The 21,221-nt window shown below is 47.3% G+C and overlaps 1 protein-coding gene across 2 annotated transcripts in view; it reads left to right on the top strand.

Annotated features, from left to right (window-relative positions):
• The window catches only part of wdfy4 (WDFY family member 4), a 292,745-nt gene that overhangs the window by 30,107 nt on the left and 241,417 nt on the right, over positions 1–21,221 (top strand). For both annotated transcript variants that reach the window (XM_038782904.1, XM_038782905.1), the window contains 6 exons: positions 3–192; positions 3,486–3,646; positions 10,535–10,987; positions 13,384–13,485; positions 15,536–15,726; positions 20,473–21,083. In XM_038782904.1, the coding sequence (XP_038638832.1) occupies positions 3–192; positions 3,486–3,646; positions 10,535–10,987; positions 13,384–13,485; positions 15,536–15,726; positions 20,473–21,083 (1,708 nt within the window). The remainder of the gene's footprint in view (positions 1–2; positions 193–3,485; positions 3,647–10,534; positions 10,988–13,383; positions 13,486–15,535; positions 15,727–20,472; positions 21,084–21,221) is intronic.

Genomic DNA, 21,221 nt, shown 5'->3' with positions numbered 1-21,221 from the left:
AGATAGAGATTGCGTGAAGAGGTGCATTGAGAGTTTATTTACCATGGCAGAGAGGTCATCGGTCTGCGAAGCAGCTCAAGCTGCTGTCAACGTGCTCTGCTTTGTGAAGGACTCTTATCATGTTTCTCCAGAGTTACTCGTTGATTTCGAAAACAGCGACGGGTACCAGCTACTAACCGCCCTGCTCCTCGGGCAAGTACATCGACCAGGCCTTGGGCTCCTATTTAAAAAGAGATTTGCAGAAGGCACTTTTAAAAATCAAAGCTCTGCTTAGAATATTGTATTTAAAAAATATATATTTTGCCCTAATTGAATTCCTGATAGCTAGAATGGTCCAATCATGTCTGTCACTGCTCATAGCGACTGTCTCTTTTTCTTGAGAACTATGACTTTGGAAGATCTAGTGCTGTTGGCGCTGGGAGCACAAATCAAGGGGAAAGTGAGCTTTCCCAGGCCGTGGATTCTATGCATTAGCAGGAATGAGGGGAAATTGGGGGATGTGGGGGAGTGATGGATCTGTATTTTGTTAATATATTTATGTGTCGCCGCACTATATATCAATCTTACAGAACTCGAGACTGAGCTTCTTGGGTGAAGACAAGTATCTCTTTATTTATGTCAGTTTCAAAGTCTATTGATCAAGTCAAGTTTTATATGAATACAAAATCTAGAAAGTTGTTTGTCCAACGCAAATACAGATGGTTGAGTTGAATTCAAGATACAATTCAGTTTCGGGGTAATTTCTTTAGATCAAAATGCACAATACAAAAATGAAACGAAAGTAAATAGCTGTTTGCAAAGCAAAATACAAATAGGTTTCAAAGGTTAGGTTAAAGATGAATTCAGAGAGGGCGGACAAAAGTTTTCTCCCGGTCTCTTAAGGAATCATAATCTTTTGAGGCTCTATACCCTTGTGATTGGGTTAAAATGATTATAATTCATTTAAATCGACGAAATGTCGGTCCATCAAGTTTTAAGAGATAATGTGGCATGAGAGAATTTCTCTATGTTTCCATAATGTGGTGTGAACGAACCACCTGTTTCCCACCATTTTCTCCAGAACTGGGATGTTTGCCTAGTAATGATAACAATGAGTCTATTCTGCAAAGTGGATAGTCAGATTGAATACTGACTTCCTTATCAGATCTTTCCCACGCTCTCAGCATTTTCTGCTGTCATGGCTTAATGTATGATTTTTAATAGTATAATGTCACTAAATCATTTCTTCCCTTAAATCTTTATTACCTGTAATAAAGTAGATTTCTATCAGGGGGGGCTGGTGAAACGTGGACGATTAAGGGGAGGGGGGGAGGGATCTCCACTTCCCTGATAGGAGCCAATGGGAGACAAAGTGGGAGATCTTCACTCAAGCTTCTAAACTAGCGTAATGAAATGTCGCGAAAGGATAGAGGCCACTGAAAACAGAAGCTGAAACAGTGTTCCCTCCAGACCCATTAACGTTCCACTGGGCAGAATAAGGCCACTGATTCTCAGTTTGAAGAATGGCAATCAGGACACTTATGATCCGGGAGCTCCTGCCCCTCCAAGCTTCCTGTGTTTTCTCAGTGGCTTGTGAAACAGATGTTTGGTGATGCCATTACTTTCCTGATTTTGTACACTGCCTCTGTTTGCAAAGAATCTGTTCAAATAGCTTATTCAATTTGTCCTCCAATGTCAGAAAATTGTGTATGTGAACTCCCAGATCCCTGTGTTGCTGACCCCCCCCTTTAAAATTGCACCACTTAATTTTAAATTGTCTCATCTTTCGTTCCAAAGTGCCTAATTTCCGCATCTCGGCATTGAAGGTCATCTGCCATGTGTCTGCTTGTTGCACTGTATTACAAGTGACTCTTTAAGGACTGTTAGCTTTTAATTTATTCATGAATTAATTTGTTTATTTGATATACCGAAAAGAGTGTGGGGGCGAGATCTACTGGTCATGTTGCGCCCGAAAAGCAGTGCGGCGTTGCCGGGAGATTCCCCTTCCGGGGATCTACCTGGCTCGCCGCGCCTCGCGAGATCTAACATGATGTCACAATGTAAATTAGAACATAGAACATAGACATAGAACAGTACAGCACAGAACAGGCCCTTCGGCCCTCAATGTTGTGCCGAGCCATGATCACCCTACTCAAACCCACGTATCCACCCTATACCCGTAACCCAACAACCCCCCCCTTAACCTTACTTTTATTAGGACACTACGGGCAATTTAGCGTGGCCAATCCACCTAACCCGCACATCTTTGGACTGTGGGAGGAAACCGGAGCACCCGGAGGAAACCCACGCACACAGGGGGAGGACGTGCAGACTCCACACAGACAGTGACCCAGCTGGGAATTGAACCTGGGACCCTGGAGCTGTGAAGCATTTATGCTAACCACCATGCTACCGTGCTGCCCTTGTGGGCGGGATCTCTTCCTGATGAATCTGCATATTAGAGTGAGGCAGGGATCTGGCCCATTTGGACCCCCGCCTGTTTGGGGAGGCCGGTACGGGAATTGAACCGTGCTGCTGGCCTGCCTTGGTCTGCTTTCAAAGCCAGCGATTTAGCCCAGTGTGCTAAACCAGCTTCTTTGTGTGCAGAAATTGTAACCCTTCACCCTCACCTGTTCCAAAGTGAAAATTCTCCACGTCTCACAACAAAACAATTTACTCAGAAGGAAAAAGGAGTAAACCTGGGAAACGGGGCGGCACGGTGGCACAGTGGTTAGCACTGCTGCCTCACGGCGCTGAGGACCCAGGTTCGATCCTGGTCCTGGGTCACTGTCCGTGTGGAGTTTGCACATTCTCCCCGTGTCTGCGTGGGCCTCACCCCCACAACCCAAAGATGTGCCAGGTCGGTGGATTGCCCCTTAATTGGAAGAAAAAAGAATTGGGCACTCTAAGTTTAGAAAAAACCTTGGAAAGGACGGGTACTCGTCCATTTTAAGGTGTACAAGTCCAAGCTCAGACAGGCCAAACTCATTTCACGTGGGACCTTAACTGCGAGTACACAACACGGTGGTTAGCACTGCTGCCTCACAGCGCCAGGGACCCGGGTTCGATTCCGCCCTTGGCTGACTGTCTGCGTGGAGTCTGTACGTTCTCCCTGTGGCTGCGTGGATTTCTTCCGGGTGCTCCGGTTTCCTTCCACAAGTCCAAAGATGTGCAGGTGAGGTGGATTGACCATGATATATTGACCCTTAGTGTCCAAAGGTTAGAGGTTACTGAGTTATGGGGCTGGAGGAGGTGGCGTGGCCCTAGGTAGGGTGCCCTTTCAGAGGGTCGGTGCAGACCCGATAGGCCGAATGGCCTGTCGTAATTCAATGATTGCCCTCATCCTGACTCGGATATTCACAGTAGGACTGGAACTGAAAGGACACCCACATATCAACACTCAACAACCCTTGTCCAAGGATTTTCTGGTTGAGACATACAGCTTTCCCATTTAGTGTTTTATTTTGAGTTAATCAATTCCTAGTTCAACCTTGTTCTCTCACTAGGTGCGATAAAGAACTGGAGAAAGAAGAAGCGAAAACTTTGGAAGAGCTGGTCGATTTTTTGAGTTCTCTCACCATTTATGGTGAGAAAGAATTGAAGGTCACTCCCAGCATTGCAGGATCACAATTCCTAAGTTTTAAGTTTCAACAACCTCCAAAATCAGGTAAACAGCTCTGTCTGAACTCGCGAACTATAGTGAGTTTGTTTTTACTTTATTCTTTGAATCGGAATCACTGGCATCATCTGCCCTAATTACCCTTGAACTGATTGGCTTGCTTGGCTTTTTCAGAGGGGCAGTTAAGAGTCAACCACACGACTGTGGGGACATGTAGGCCAGATCGGGTAAGGACGGCAGATTTCCTTCCCTTTGTGGGCAGCATGGTGGCACAAGGGGATAGCACTGTGGCTTCACAGCGTCCCAGGTTCGATTCCCTGCTGGGTCACTCTCTGCGTGGGGAGTCTGCACGTTCTCACCGTGTCTGCGTGTGTTTCCTCCAGGTACTCCGGTTTCCTCCCACAGTCCAAAGACGTGCAGGTTAGGTGGATTGGCCATGATAAATTGCCCTTAGTGCCCAAACAAAAGGTTAGGAGGGGTTATTGGGATAGGGTGGAAGTGAGGGTTTAATGTGGGTCGGTGCAGACTCGATGGGCCAAATGGCCTCCTTCTGCACTGTATGTCCTAAAGGGCCATTTTGTGAACCAGATGGGTTTCTACAACAGTCAGTGATCTCCGTTACCAAGGCTAACATTCTGTTCCAGATTTGTTCATCGAATTGAAATCTGTTGTAGGATTCGAACTTGTGTCCCCAGGGAGTGAGCTGTGGCCTTCGGAATAATGGTACCACGACAGTACCACTTCGCCACAGTCTCCCCAGTCACTTGAAACTTTCACGGGTCCTGATATTTGTCGTTTAACAGCACGGCTCTGCACGCACTCTAGTCACTCGATGCGCACTAAGGTTCAGCTGAGTTCTCTCTGTGGAGACTCTAGCTTGTTGATAAAGGACTGCATTCTGTAAGGAGAAGGAAGCAGTTACTCAGAGCAACCATTGAATAAGAGAATAGGCTGAATAGAACCATTGAATAAGAGAATTATCGGAGTGCATCTTTTCCCAAGAACAAACTGTAATAATTAATTCACCTCCCAAGCCCTGGGGGGATGGGTGGGGGTGGGGAGAGTAGTTCCCCACTCCAACAAAACACAGGAGAATCTGTCTTTGTCTTTGATTAGCGGGTGGAGTCTGTTGTGTTTGGTCCCTTGTACTTTGTGGAGTAACTCACCAAACACTTTGATATGTCCAAACCAGGGTCCTATTATTGTGTCTCTTGTGGTAAGATGGCAATTGGATACAGAGCACGTTATAATGGAGTCTTGCAACTCCTCTGGAACTTACACCTAGCACTGACCAATTACATGTACGTCTTATTACCCTCTCAATCTTCTACTCGGGATGGCCGGACGTGTCTCCCTTTTATATCTGGGTCCCCGGTCGCGTGACCTTGGTCTGGAGGCCACATGATCTGCCTGTACCGCACACCATTCAACTATGATATCGCCCGTAGGCATATCACCACAGAGTCAAGTTTAATCCCTTCACCAGGAGGGAGGAGGGCAAGGGGACGCTTAAAATCTTTTGCTTCCTGTGATAACCTGCACAGGACTCATCCAGCTGGGGATGATTGTTCACCCGTGCTCGTTGGACTGAGTCAATCCAGCACTAGTATAAAAGGCCGGCAGCTGTAAAGCCAGCTAAAAAGAAGCGAGGACCCAGTGAAATATAACCGACAGCGATCTGCGGGCGGCTAGCTCCCGCCGACCACCATTTTGTGTTTACCAATTGTGAAATTGGCCTGGACTCCAGCTTCAGGCAAACGAGAACCTAATTTGTGTCTCGCTGCAGCCGAGTGGCATCCAATGACATTGGGCAGGTATTCCAACTTGTGAGCCAATGTGGAGCTAATGCGACATGCCAGCCATGGCAGGAACCCGCAGAATGGACAAGGTGACTTTGGGAAAATACTTTTTCTGTGGAATTCTTAGGCCATCGGGAGAAGCACTCCTGCTAATCCTTGTCCCACAAAAAAACCGTGGGGCTCCCCTGTCCCGAGTTACCACCCCTATCCCAACTGCTCTGCTTCCTGATTCCCCTCCCACCCATGTGACCCAGAAATAGAAGCAGAAGGAAGGCATTCGGTCCATCAAGTCTGCTCCGCCATTCAAAGAGATCATGACTGGCAACATTCCTTGGTTCCCGGCGACCTCCGAACAGCAACCTTCCATTCCCACCCATTGCAGTTGACATCATTCCTACCGGCTTAGGGGCGGGAGTCCGCTTTGGAATATTTCAATGAGCCTGAGCGTTAAATCTCCCAGGTACAGACATGGCTGCCTGGCTGGATCCTGCTGTGCTCATTAAAATCAAGCCCAGGGTTTAGAAACACGATTTCTGAGCTTATGGTTTTTTCATTGGACGAAGGCGTGGGATGGCATCAATGGGGAATCCCATTGACAAGCGGCAGGAGTAGGGAATCCCGCTGCTAGCGACTGGCGTGCTGCTGAGAAACACATTGCTGGGGAAGCGGAGAATCCCGCTCACTTTTTCTTCCGCTGAAATTTACTGATCAAACTTTCTCCACTGCCCTTCCCTGCTGAAGATGTCGACTTGCTCAGCGAGTGAGGCATCGACACCCCACATTGAGTCCAGTTCCATCCATGTTCCTTTCACTCCAGTAGCTCACTCATATGACCTTCAATCACGTGTGATCTGTGGCACAGAGTTCCCGCAGATGATCTGACGATGGAGATCACAGGTGAATCTGATCTTGCCCTCTTTCAGAAGTGCCACTCCAGTGGGGGTCCCTAGTGAGGGCGGGAGGTGGAGGGGGGGAGGGGGTGGTCAGGAGCTAGAAGCCTAGCCAATTAACTCTTCCTCAATACAGGCATGCAGCAAGTTCATAACAAAGAACAAGAACAAAGAATAAAGAGAAGTACAGCACAGGAACAGGCCCTTCGGCCCTCCAAGCCTGTGCCGACCATGCTGCCCGACTAAACTACAATCTTCTACACTTCCTGGGTCCGTATACCCTCTATTCCCATCCTATTCATGTCTTTATCAAGATGCCCCTTAAATGTCACTATCGTCCTTCCACCCCCTCCTCCGGTAGCGAGTTCCAGGCACCCACTACCCTCTGTGTAAAAACTTGCCTCGTACATCTACTCTAAACCTTGCCCCTCGCACCTTAAACCTATGCCGCCTAGTAATTGATCCCTCTACCCTGGGGAAAAGTCTCTGACGATCCACTCTGTCTCTGCCACTCATAATTATGTACAGTAAGAAGTCTTACAACACCAGGTTAAAGTCCAACAGGTTTGTTTCAAACACGAGCTTTCGGAGCACGGCTCCTTCTTCAGGTGAATTATGTAGACATCTATCAGGTCGCCCCTCAGCCTCCATTGTTCCAGTGAGAACAAACCGAGTTTATTCAACCGCTCCTCACAGCTAATGCCCTCCATATCAGGTAACATCCTGGTAAATCTCTTCTGCACCCTCTCCAAAGCCTCCACATCCTTCTGGTAGTGTGGCGACCAGAATTGAACACTATACTTCAAGTGTGGCCTAACTAAGGTTCTATACAGCTGCAACATGACTTGCCAATTCTTATACTCAATGCCCCGGCCAATGAAGGCAAGCATGCCGTATGCCTTCTTGACTACCTTCTCCACCTGTGTTGCCCCTTTCAGTGACCTGTGGACCTGTACACCTAGATCTCTCTGACTTTCAATACTCTTAAGGGTTCTACCATTCACTGTATATTCCCTACCTGCATTAGACCTTCCAAAATGCATTACCTCACATTTGTCTGGATTAAACTCCATCTGCCATCTCTCCGCCCAAGTCTCCAAACGATCTAAATCCAGCTGTATCCTCTGACAGTCCTCATCGCTATCCGCAATTCCACCAACCTTTGTGTCGTCTGCAAACTTACTAATCAGACCAGTTACATTTTCTTCCAAATCATTTAGATATACTATGAACAGCAAAGGTCCCAGCACTGATCCCTGCGGAACACCACTAGTCACAGCCCTCCAATTAGAAAAGCACCCTTCCATTGCTACTCTCTGCCTTCTATGACCTAGCCAGTTCTGTATCCACCTTGCCAGCTCACCCCTGATCCCGTGTGACTTCACCTTTTGTACCAGTCGACCATGAGGGACCTTGTCAAAGGCCTTACTGAAGTCCATATAGACAACATCCACTGCCCTACCTGCATCAATCATCTTTGTGACCTCTTCGAAAAACTCTATCAAGTTAGTGAGACATGACCTCCCCTTCACAAAACCATGCTGCCTCTCACTAATACATCCATTTGCTTCCAAATGGGAGTAGATCCTGTCTCATACAGGAGCAGAATTAGGCCATTCAGCCCATCGAGTCTGCTCCATCATTCTATCATGCCTGATGTGTTCCTCATATATTACCTACAATGCCACAGACCAAGACCTGGATTGCAAAATCAGCCAGAGCATCTCCTCCCTGGAACAGCTGACCTGGGAGTGGGAGTCGACAGTTTAGCCTCCCGAGCCTAAACACCCTCAATGTGATCATGGCTGATCCCATTCTGGCCTCAACTCCACCGTCCGGCCCATTCTCCATAACCCTTCAACCCATTACCAAATACAAATCTGTCTAACTCTTCCTTAAATTTACTCACTATTCCCGCATCCAGCGCACTCTGGGGTAGCGATTTCCACAGATTTACAACCCTTTGGGAGAAGCAGTTTCTCCTCAAATCTGTTTTAAATTTACTACCTCTTGTTCTAAGATTCTGACCTCTTGTTCTAGAATGTCCCACAAGAGGAAGCATCAGCTCCACGTCTACTTTATCCAAACCTTTAAACGTCTTGTATACATCAATTAGATCTCCCTGTCATAATACACACCAGTATATCATGGTGCAGACACATACTGATGGACACACACTGGGACCAATCAACATGCACAAACACCGCAGCCAATCACCAGTTAGAATACACACACTCTAAAGGCAGAGGGCACCACGGTTCCCGCTCATTCTGGGTGCTGCCTCTCAGTGTAACAAGAACTCATCCAGCCCAGCACAGACTCGCACCACGTGCTGAGAGAGTCAACTGGTTCGGACAGGTTTAGGTCTCTAGTTTAAACTAGCATCGTTTAAACCCCCAGTTCCCGTATGTCGATTAGTTAATAGTTAATAAAATTGAGTTGATCCTTCCTCAGTGTTGGTGATATATGTTCACCTCACAAGCCTACACTATCCAACACTTCATGGTACCAGTAGTTGAGGGATGTTAGTACCTCTGAGACCTACCTACCAGTGATCAGCCTTCCACCAGTCTCACGCCATCCTGCAGAATGGACTCCGTTCGCCCGCCGCCGCTCCTCCGCATTGCCAGGAACCTGGGCTCAAATTGGGAAATTTTTAAACAGCGCTTCCAGCTGTACCTCGAGGCCATGGACCTGGAAGCTGCCTCGACACTTCACTCCCCTCATTCATTTAAACTCGAGAGACTATAGGCCTAAACTGCTCAATCTCTCCTCATACGACAAACCCCTCATCTCTGGAATCAATCTCGTGAACCTCCTATGAACTGCCTCCAATGCCACTACACCTTCCCTCAAATAAGGGGACCAAAACTGTGCACAATACACCAGGTGCGGTCTTACCACAATCACAATACAGCTACTGTTGGCCCGGTGAGACCTGGCGGCTCAGGCCAGAGCAGGGATTGGACCTGGGACATTCTGGGAGTGAATGATTAAGAGATGAAGGCGGATGGAACTGCAGGAACTGCCACAAATCAAAGACTTTTGCTGAGGAGCAGCTGGAGCAGTATCTCAGGAAGCTGCCCACGCTGACTACTTTTCGTTCTTTTTAGAACACAAGAAATAGGAATAGGAGGAGGCCATTCGGCCCTGCTCTGCCATTCAATGGGAACATGGCTGATCTGCTTCAACATCCACCATTTTCCTGCATTATCCCTGTATCCCTTGAAATTTTTATTATGTAGATGTCTATCAATGTCAGTCTTGATGTGGAGATGCCGGCGTTGGACTGGGGCGAGCCCAGTAAGAAGTCTTACAACACCAGGTTAAAGTCCAACAGGTTTATTTCGAATCACTAGCTTTTGGAGCACTGTTCCTTCCTCAGATTCACCTGAGGAAGGAGCAGTCCTCTGAAAGCTAGTGATTCGAAACAAACCTTTTGGACTTTAACCTGGTGTTGTCAGACTTCTTACAATGTCAGTCTTGAGCATGCGCAGGGACTGCACCTCCACCTCCCTCTGCAGCAGTGAATGCCAAAGACTCACCACCCTTTGGTGTTGGCACTGAAACATGCGCATTTTGCTACAAAGTCTTCTGCCCTTGAGTTACATGGACAATTGTATTTTTCACTGGCATCCAATGTTCTACCTCCCTCTTCCATCACGTCACTTTGTCTCCCACCCATCAAACGCACCCTTCTTAATTGTCGGTCTGCTTCCATTTTAAATACGTCAGTTCCGTTGGGTTTTGCATCCTGCAACGGAAGCAGGAATGTCCCCGACTCTCTTGCAACAGGATTCATTGGTTTAGCTCACTGAGCTAAATCGCTGGCTTTTAAAGCAGACCAAGGCAGGCCAGCAGCACGGTTCGATTCCCGTACCAGCCTCCCCGGACAGGCGCCGGAATGTGGCGACTAGGGGCTTTTCACAGTAACTTCATTGAAGCCTACTCGTGACAATAAGCGATTTTCATTTTCATTTCATTTCATTGGGGTGGTTGACCGGAGTAACAAGGCGTGACACTTGGGTTCGACATAAACGCCTGTGAAGGTGCACCCTTGATTAATTTGGGCCCATCGTTAAGGTGAGAATAGGATGCATTGAAAGAGGAAACTGGGTAGTTCCTCATTATAAGCGCACTTTGGAGAAGGGTACTCTTTTTTTTTTACTTTAGGCTTTCTTATTATTGGCTTTGCGTATCTCTTTGCTCCGAATTGCTAACATCTTTTTTTCTGTTTCCATGTCAAGAAACGACTGTGAAAAACCTCCAGGCTTTCAAAGTCTTGCAACTCGTCTTCTTAAAAGCTAATTGCTCCTGCCTCTCATCAATCGTCCTGAGCGGCATCAAAAAGATCTGGAGCTGGGACAAGGCCAACTTCTTCCTGCTGGAATGGACGCAGCAGGCGCTCTTTCAGATCACCGCGGTGATATACCTCAAGTCTCGGGCTGTGCAGATTCAGTACTTTCAGATGCTGCGGTGCGTCGTTCTCGACTTGGCTTATATCCCCCACGAGGTCTTTTCGAGGGTGCAGGCCATCATCCGGGAGAACCATTCCCCAGCCTGTGCCCTGTTGGCGCTCGAATGTGTGCTGGACATCGCCAAATTCGACCCATTGCTCACGGTCGTGTTCAGAGAAACCAGGCTCCTTGAGTTGCTCCTGACACAACTTCAAAGATATGCCAAAATGCTGAGGAAAGCAGGTAACAGGCATTCCAACCAAATAACCATTTAGCTGTCTTTCGGAATCCGTTCTTTGGAGATGGCAATTAGAAAATCGATGTGCCTGGGCGCGTAGGATTGCTTGCAATAAAGTGATATTGAGCAGGAAGCAGTGAACACTTCCACAAAGTCAGACTTTCCATCCTATTAATTTTAAAAATAGGAGAGTGGAACCGGAATTCAGTTTCCAACATTAATTTCTTTTGATTTCCTTTGAATTATTAATTGCTTTGCGTTAAAAGGATTGGGTCGTTTTGACCCCACTGTGGTCCCAAGTGTTTTGACCGTTCCAAGCTTTGCAGAGCTAACTTTGGCAAGTGCAGTCTTCCTGGTTGGGAATATGTGTCGGAATAGCAGAACTGTGGTAACATCTCTGTCCTGCACTCCCACCCACCAAGACCCCGTCACAGGATTCCAGTCTTGCTGAATTTATCCTTCCGATTCTGATCAGGGAACTCACCATATTTATTGGGTGGAGTTACCAATTCTCCTGGATTGCCCAAGAATTGAAGATTAATCTCCAGGCGGGGGGGAACAAACACGGGGAAAATATGAGGGGTGCATTCAAAAAATAATCTTAAATTTTCTTTTTAACGTTTTCATTTTTTAATGATGAAAACATCCACGATGAGAGTCCAAAGATGTGCAGGTTAGACGGATTGGCCGTACTAATATTGCCCCTTGGTGTCCAGGGATGTGCAGGTTAGGTGGGGTTATGGGGATAGGGCGGGTTGGTGGGCCTTGGCAGGGTGCTCTTTCGGAGGGTCAGTGCAGACTCGATGGGCCGAATGGCCTCCTTCTGCAATGTAGGAATTCTTAAATGTGGTGCTGACTGTGGTGCTTGGGCAGCTCGGTAGCACAGTGGTTAGCACAACTGCTTCACAGCTCCAGGGTCCCAGGTTCGATTCTTGGCTTGGGTCACTGTCTGTGCAGGGTCTGTACATTCTCCCCGTCTGTGCGTGGGTTTCCTCCGGGTGCTCCGGTTTCCTCCCACAGTCCAAAGATGTGCAGGTTAGGTGGATTGGCCATGATAAATTCCCCCTTAGTGTCCAAAATTGCCCTCAGTGTTGGGTGGGGTTACTGGGTTATGGGGATAGGGTGGAGGTGTGGACCTTGGGTGGGGTGCTCTTTCCAAGAGCAAGTGCAGACTCGATGGGCCGAATGGCCTCCTGCACTGTAAATTCTATAACATTTTATAATCCAATTGGCTTTCCCATTAGTAAAGCAGGGTTAGGTGCCAGTGGCAGTTGTGTGAGGGCCAGGTACAACGTCAAATGATGACACCAAGAATGAGCTTACAAACAGACGAATTAGGAGCAGGCGTAGGCCATTCAGCCCCTCGAACCTGGTCCGCCATTCAATAAGATTGTGGCTGATCTGATTGTAACCTCAGCCCCACGTTCCTGCCCATCCCGATAACCTTTCAACCCCTTATCCTTTCAACCCCTTGTTAATCAAGAATCTATCGAGCTCTGCCTCAAAAAAAATATTCAAAGACTCTGGTTCCACTGCCTTTTGAGGAAGAGAGTTCCAGAGACTCCCTCTCCTCTGAGAGAAACATCTTCTCATCTCCTTCTTAAATGAGCGACCGCTCATTTTTAAACAGTGACCCCTAGTTCTAGATTCTCCGACAAGAAGAAACATTCACCCTGTGTATACCTCCCATAATCATAAAGGTTTTGATTAAGTTACCTCTTATCTTCCATAGTGAATACAAACCCAACCTGTCCAACCTTTCCTCATAAGACAACCCGGCCATTCCTGGTATGAGCCGAATAAACCTTCTCTGAACTGCTTCCAATACATTTACATCTTTCCTCAAAAAAGGAGACCAGGATCGGGGAATCGCCCAGGGCCGGCGTCAATCCCGCCCCCGCCGTGTCCCGAATTCTCTGCCACCCGGGATTCGGCGGGGGGCGGGAATCGCACCGTGCCGGTTGGTGGGTCCCCCGCGGCGATTCTCCGGCCCGCGATGGGCCGAAGTCCCGCCGCTGACAAGCCTCTCCCGCCGGCGTGGATTAAACCACCTACCTTACTGGCGGGATTGGCGGTACAGGCGGGCGCCGGGGTCCTGGGGCGGGGGGGGGGGTGGCGGCGCGGGGCTATCTGACCCCAGGGGGTGCCCCCATGGTGGCCTGGAGTGGTTCACGCCACTCCGACACGCCGGGACTCCCCGCCCCCCCGGGTAGGGGAGAATCCCGGCCCTGTACTGTACACAGTACTCCAAATGGGGTCTCACTAATGCCCTGCATGCAACCAAAATTAGCCACTCTATTGCTGGGATTAATCGGCACCTATGGCATTTGTTAATTTTTGATAAATATCCATGGATCATGTCTGGATTTGGTCATTCCCTTCACCTCTGTATTTCCTGTAGGGAAAAATATACCCAGCAATGAGCAGCAGCATCAAAGAGAAGCCTCGTGTCTGATGTTACAAGTTGTGGCAACCATGCTTCAAGGCTCTGTGAAGAACATTGGTGAGTTCCAAAGAGTTGATGTGACATTGTTCGTGTCGGTGCTCCTGCATGGAATGCCAGCCCTTTCTGTAGAGTACCTTTAACAGCCGGAGCTCCCCTGACCGCTCTGCCATTTTGGTTTAACATTTCCATTTCATGATCGGCTAATACCTACATTAGTTACAGAGTCATTAGAACAAGAACGGGCCATTCGGTCATTGAGTTTCTCAGAAACTTGTTCAAGTCTGGCTGATCCAGTACCCCTGAGCCGGCCAGCCTCCATTAACCCCTTCTTGGCCAACCCATCAGATTCAAAGCTCTCATGCTCGTTTTGTCATTTTCTTTTTTTTATTCATTCACGGTAGCACAGTGGTTAGCACAGTTGCTCCACAGCTCCAGGGTCCCAGGATCGATTCCTGGCTTGGTTCACTGCCTGTGCGGAGTCTGCACCGTCTCCCCGTGTCTGCCTGGGTTTCCTCCGGGTGCTCCGGTTTCCTCCCACAGTCCAAAGATGTGCAGGTTAGGTGGATTGGCCATGCTGAATTGTCCTTGGTGTCTAAAAAAAGGTTAGGTGGGGTTACGGGGATAGGGTGGGGTTGTGAGGATAGGGTGGAGGTGTGGGCTTAGATAGGGTGCTTTTTCCAAGGGCCGGTGCAGACTCGATGGGCCAAATAGTCTCCTTCTACACTGTAAATTGTATGATTTACTGGTTGGCCCAACATTTGTTGCCCATCCCGAGTTACCCCCGAAGCTGATTGGCTTGTGAGGCCATTTTAGAGTCTGGAGTCACATGTAGGCCAGACTAGGTAAGGATGACAGATTTCCTTCCCTAAAGGACATTGGTGAATCAGATAGGTTTTTACAACAATCAGCAATTGTTTCATTGTCCACATGCGACTTTTAATTCCAGATTTCTATTGAATTCAAATTTCACCATCTTTCTCGGTTGGATTCAAACTTCGGACCATTAACCTGGGATCCTGGCTATCCATTCCCTATGTACCGTCATACCTTTCAATGTAGTTTCCCATTCCATTGCAGCCAATTTGCCCCCAGGGTTAGCTAGAGAGTGTCAGATGTACAGATAGTGTAAGTGAGAGCAGATCATAGTTTATTTCAGTAGTAGGATTAGCTGTACATGAGTGAAGTTTAAATGTTATTAATCGACGGCGTATTCTTGAGGAATACGTGTTGAATCCAAGTTAGTAGTGTTAATAAATTTATAGCTTTGTTTAAGTTCAAGCCATTTTGTGGTCTTTGTGAGCACTTCGCCAACCATCCTCAAATAAGCAACGCAAAGAACACCACACATGGAACTGTGAGAGAAAAGTTACTTTTCTCTAATTGCCTCTCAGGACAAGAAGTTTGTCCTAACTTCCTGTGTTCAGGTCTTTTAGGGGATTATGGTCCATATAAGTAGAGGTTTGGATAATATACATCCACAGGAGGCAATGGAGTTGATCTTTCCATGAAATAATAGCTAAGCCCTCTAATGGTTGTCGTGTTAATAACCCTGGGGTAATATGGACTGCAATTGGATGCAGTTGTACTTGAAAGTAGACTCCAAACTTTGATGTTACTTCAATACGCTTTATTGAACTTGTTAAGCAGTGCACACAGTCCGCTGTGGGTTTGACACTCTACTAATCTAAGCGTGCTTACTATAACTAACTAGACTAGACTAGCTGTGAGCCACATGCAGAAGGTGCCAACTGATATATACACCCTGACTATCACTACAGTTATCACCAGTCGAAAGAGGCAGAGTGTTGATGCCCCGTGTGTTTTATAGTGGGAGACCACCTTCTAGTGTTCTGCCTGGCGATTGGTTGTGTTCTGTCCTGTGTGTTGATTGGCTGTACTGGGTGCCTGTCATTGCCTGTCTGTATCTTATTATGTGCATGAGCAAATATCATGACAATGGTCTCACTTCCAGCTTCTATATATCCTCCCTCTGTCCAGGTAATCGGCCTCTGCCAGCCAGTACAACCATATCATTTGCCCTCCATTGTCTGACATTTGGCAAAAGCCGCAGTGCACGTGTGACCCGACCTTTCCCCTTTCCGTTTAGTGATTCTTCGAGAATACGGGATGACACCCTACATCAAGATTTTTCTTGATGACAAGTTCTACCGAAGCCATGCACTGACCATCTTGGAGCAGTTATTCATCGTGAACGCGGAGGAGTACATGCGCGTGGTAATTGGAGTTCTGTGCTCGGCAACTCAGGGAGAATTAATGCTGAAACTCGACCTCCTTCAGGTACCTCTTCATTGTTCTAACGGTCCTCTTCGCTTGGGTGAGAATGGACAGAAGTAGAAAATGCTGCTTTTTTTCCCTTCTCTGCTTTAATAAATTTTCCCAGTGAGGTGGTAAAGCTGCAATTCTATTTAATGTCACAGTACAAACTGTATTTGAGTGTCAACCCTTTACGTATTTAGGCTTAGAATTATTAAATTATTAACGTGAGTCAACAGGTCATCCAGTTATAGGAAGATGAGTGTAGCATAGGATTCTTTGGGTTTTGTCCCATTACTATGCTATATCGATGCCATTGCTGTGCTATATCGATCCCGTTGCTGTGCTATATCGATCCCATTGCTGTGCTATATCGATCCCGTTGCTGTGCTATATCAATCCCATTGCTGTGCTATATCAATCCCATTGCTGTGCTGTATCGATCCCATTGCTGTGCTATATCAATCCCGTTGCTATGCTATATCGATCCCGTTGCTATGCTATATCGATCCCATTGCTGTGCTGTATCGATCCCATTGCTGTGCTATATCAATCCCATTGCTGTGCTATATCGATCCCGTTGCTGTGCTATATTGATCCCGTTGCTGTTCTATATAGATCCCGTTGCTGTGCTATATCGATCCCGTTGCTGTGCTATATCAATCCCGTTGCTGTGCTATATCGATCCCATTGCTGTGCTATATCGATCCCATTGCTGTGCTATATCGATCCCGTTGCTATGCTATATCGATCCCATTGCTGTGCTATATCGATCCCGTTGCTGTGCTATATCGATCCCATTGCTGTGCTGTATCGATCCCATTGCTGTGCTATATCAATCCCATTGCTGTGCTATATCGATCCCGTTGCTGTGCTATATTGATCCCGTTGCTGTTCTATATAGATCCCGTTGCTGTGCTATATCGATCCCGTTGCTGTGCTATATCAATCCCGTTGCTGTGCTATATCGATCCCATTGCTGTGCTATATCGATCCCATTGCTGTGCTATATCGATCCCGTTGCTATGCTATATCGATCCCATTGCTGTGCTTTATCGATCCCATTGCTGTGCTATATTGATCCCGTTGCTGTGCTATATCAATCCCGTTGCTGTGCTATATCGATCCCATTGCTGTGCTATATCAATCCCATTGCTTTGCTGTATCGATCCCATTGCTGTGCTATATCGATCCCGTTGCTGTGCTATATTGATCCCGTTGCTGTGCTATATCAGTCCCATTGCTGTGCTATATCGATCCCGTTGCTGTGCTATATTGATCCCGTTGCTGTTCTATATAGATCCCATTGCTGTGCTGTATCGATCCCATTGCTGTGCTATATCAATCCCGTTGCTGTGCTGTATCGATCCCATTGCTGTGCTATATCAATCCCATTGCTGTGCTATATCGATCCCGTTGCTGTGCTATATCGATCCCGTTGCTGTGCTATATCAATCCCGTTGCTGTGCTATATCGATCCCGTTGCTGTGCTATATCAATCCCGTTGCTGTGCTGTATCGATCCCATTGCTGTGCTGTATCGATCCCATTGCTGTGCTATATCGATCCCATTGCTGTGCTATATCGATCCCGTTGCTGTGCTATATTGATCCCGTTGCTGTGCTATATCAATCCCGTTGCTGTGCTGTACGATCCCATTGCTGTGCTATATCGAGGAGGCAAATTTATCCTGTCTCAGGGCAGAATATAATGCCCTCTTGCCAGGTGAATTTGGAGGCGGGGGATCAGATGGGAGGGGGCCAGGTAGGATCTGCTGCCTCTCCACCACAGCCGCATTCATATTTGGGACAGAGAAGTACGTCGATGGAATTTGTTCCCTGATATCAGTTGAGACTCTTAAGCAGAGAAGTGATGCCTACGTAAGGGCCTCATCCTGTTGATTTTGGTATTTAACGTGGGCATTTGCCATGGGGCAAAAGGCGAAATCGTGTCAGGTTTGTGTGCAGACGCGCAGTTGGGGGAGGGTGTGAGGGTAAGTGGTGGTCGAGTATCTTCATCGGCAGCCATTTATTGCCTGATCAAGGGACTTGGGCACCAAGAGAAGACACTGAGAGCTATAAGTGGTGAAAGGCGCCGTATAAATGCAGATCTTTCTTCACCCAAACATAAAGATATTTTAAACAATATTACTGTGAAAAGCCTGTCATAAATTGATACTTCTCAGCCCACACAAAAGTTTGTATTTTCAGCGCAAGTAAATAAACAGCATAATTTTATACATATAAAATATGTATTTATATGATTAAGCTGATTTATTAGCCTAAATCTAGTGAGTGTATCTAATTTTGACAAATTGTGAAGCAGTCACAATACATAATAAGAGACTGAATTTATTATCTTTCCCCCTCAGGATGCTTATTGTGTTACACACAAACTCAGATTGATTTGCTAATATATATTTAGCTACTAACCCAAAATAAATATCATTATACCTCCACATGCTGAGGTTGAGACACTGAAAATTGTGCGCTGTATCAAATTACAGAATGGGAGGCAAATTTGCTTATGTGTAACTCAGTTTGCATTTTACATATTGAGGCTGGAGGAATATTAAGTCAGCGAGGATTAAAGTGTAACTATATTAAAGGCTGTATCAATAAGGTTCTCTGTGGCCTTTACTGAAAGGTGTCAAAACCATTTGCTTTATTCCTATTGGGTTCTATTGAATTCATCTTCTCTTCTTAACCTGCGATTCTTGGAAGTATTTGAATGACAATCATGTGTTTTGTCCGTTGTTTATCTGTTACATTTTCTTTTTAATTTTGATTCCAGACTCAAGTGCACGTCAGTTGACTCTTGGCGCTTGCACTGTTGAATCCGTTTGGCCACTAGTAAGCTCAGATAAACTGTAACCTGCCAGTTTACTGCTTGCGTACCTAAGTTAGACGTAACATAGAACATAGAACAGTACAGCACAGAACAGGCCCTTCGGCCCTCAATGTTGTGCCGAGCCATGATCACCCTACTCAAACCCACGTATCCACCCTATACCCGTAACCCAACAACCCCCCCTTAACCTTACTTTTATTAGGACACTACGGGCAATTTAGCATGGCCAATCCACCTAACCCGCACATCTTTGGACTGTGGGAGGAAACCGGAGCACCTGGAGGAAACCCACGCACACACGGGGAGGACGTGCAGACTCCGCACAGACAGTGACCCAGCCGGGAATCGAACCTGGGACCCTGGAGCTGTGAAGCATTTATGCTAACCACCATGCTACCCTGCTGCCCCCGTGTAACGAGTAACGAGTTTGAAAGGCTCCCAGAATCTAAACTAAATGGGCAACTAAATCATGGCCATGATTTTTTTTCCAATTAAGGGGCAATTTAGCGTGGCCAATCCACCTGCCCTGCACATCTTTGGGATGTGGAGGTGAGAGCCACGCAGACACGGCGGCGGCGGGGGGGAGGGGGGGGGGTGGAATATGCAAACTCCACACGGACAGTGATCCAGGACCGGGATTAGAATCCAGGTCCTCAGCGCCGCAGTCCCAGTGTTATCCATTGCGCCACATGCCACCCTTTCTTCATTCTTTCTTAACTCCGCTCTACTTGCAGTAGTACGATTATGCACTGGTTTGTTTTGTTTAAGTTTCCTGTGGGCGGAAGTTTGAGTTGGACTGTCCCTTGCCCTCGTTTATGGTGGCTTAATCAAATTCCCAAATCTATTTGAATCGACAGCAGTGCCGATCGACAGGAACATTAATTGGAAGGACTAGAGGGCTCTTAACGCCAAGAGGATATCTAATCGAGATGTACAAAATCATCAGGGATTTGGTTGTAGTAGATAAGGAAAACATGTTTCTACTAGTGGGCAGCTTTGTGACCATGGGACACTGATTTAACAGAGTTAGCCAATGAACCAGAGAGGACGTTAGGAGACATAGTTTTAGGCAATGAATTGGCATGATCTAGAATGAAAGGCTGGTTCAAACAGGACTTACAAAGGAAGATGGGGTAGGAGGAGGGGAATGAGGTGCCACGGTGGCATAGTGGTTAGCACTGCTGCCTCACAGCGCCAAGGACCTGGGTTCAAAACGGCCTTAGGTCACTGTCTGTGTGGAGTTTGCACATTCCCCCCGTGTCTGTGTAAGTTTCCTCCGGGTGTCCGGTTTCCTCCCACAGTCCAAAGGTGTGCAGGTTAGGTGGATTGTCCACGATAAAATTGCCCCATAGTGTCCAGGTGGGGTTAGGGAGATAGGTTGCGGGAGTGGGCCGAGGTAGGGTGCTCTTTCAGAGGGTTGGTACAGAATCGATGGGCCGTATGGTCTCCTTCTGCGTTTTCAGAGTTCTATGGTTCTATGCAGACTATTTGGCTATTAGCTCTCTCAAAGAGCCAACGCAGCTTAAATAGCCTCCGTCTCAATTTGAAGATTCTCTGATCAATTAATACTTCAGGTGCAATTTTCCCACCCCGTTGCTCCCAGCCCCGTTCCCATTGAGCGTGGTGATCACTGGATAGGCCAAGAACGGGATTCGCTCCGGGCGCCAAACAGCCCATCAAACTCGCCCGAAATGGCACCGAGTCATTTTTTTGGGTGAATCACGGCCTACATTATAGGCACCTCATCCATCCACATAGGCCTTTGGGTGTTCCTGAATGAAATTATTATTGCTTTCACAGTGCATTGTTGGCCAATGATAGTTTCTTTGCATCATAGGTGTTTTCTGACTGCGCAATGCTGCTGGATAATGGAATGTGAAGTTTAACACTCTAACCTGTTGTATCTCCTCTTACACTGCAGTCCCTTCTAAACGTCCTGGGGATGCCAAAAGCCCGCACTGCATTCCGGACTGCTGGAGGTTTCAACGCTCTGCAGTCGGTGTTGGCTGACATGGAAGGAGCCTTGTGCGAGCCACCTTCGGGTAATTGGTCCGCGGTGGACCAGAATGACATCTGGGACCTTATCCAATCAACACTCTGCACTCTGACCGTGGCCATGCACTCTGACCCCGTCAACAGTTACTTCTTCAGGGCTCAGGGCCAGTTTCACAAAGTGGCGGAAGACCTCAGACTTTTTGGTTGTTTCAGCGGCAAAGGAGGAAGATTAAAAGGCTCGTTGGACGTCGGTGCCAGCAGGACGTTTGAGGAGTTTCTGACTTCTGCCCACAATTCAAAGGCGGACGTTCCGCCACCTTTAAGGAAATGCGTCAAGCTCTTTGATTTCCTGGACCAGATGGCCAAGGACACATTGTCTTCTCCCCGTTCCACTCAACACGTCAGCGATCTCCCTCCAAATCGTGGTGAGGAGTGCAACGAAAGCGAAGCGCCGGAGGTGACTGCGACCCATCATGATGCACCCAACGATACAGAGAAACCTTTGAAGAAGCAGTTTAATGCTGGGCCTGAAGGCAGGTGAGGGTACTACTCAAGACCCATAAGCAATGTTTAGGCTCCGGGAGACAGGGAGGATCCTGAAGATTGTTAAACCACTTCAAAATCATTAACAAAAGTGTAGAACTCTGTAGGGTTGTACAAAGCATATTGCGGCCT

Source organism: Scyliorhinus canicula, chromosome 22, assembly GCF_902713615.1.
Source record: "Scyliorhinus canicula chromosome 22, sScyCan1.1, whole genome shotgun sequence".
NCBI classification, from domain to species: Eukaryota; Metazoa; Chordata; class Chondrichthyes; order Carcharhiniformes; family Scyliorhinidae; genus Scyliorhinus; species Scyliorhinus canicula.
This window is presented reverse-complemented; position numbering and strand designations above follow the sequence as displayed.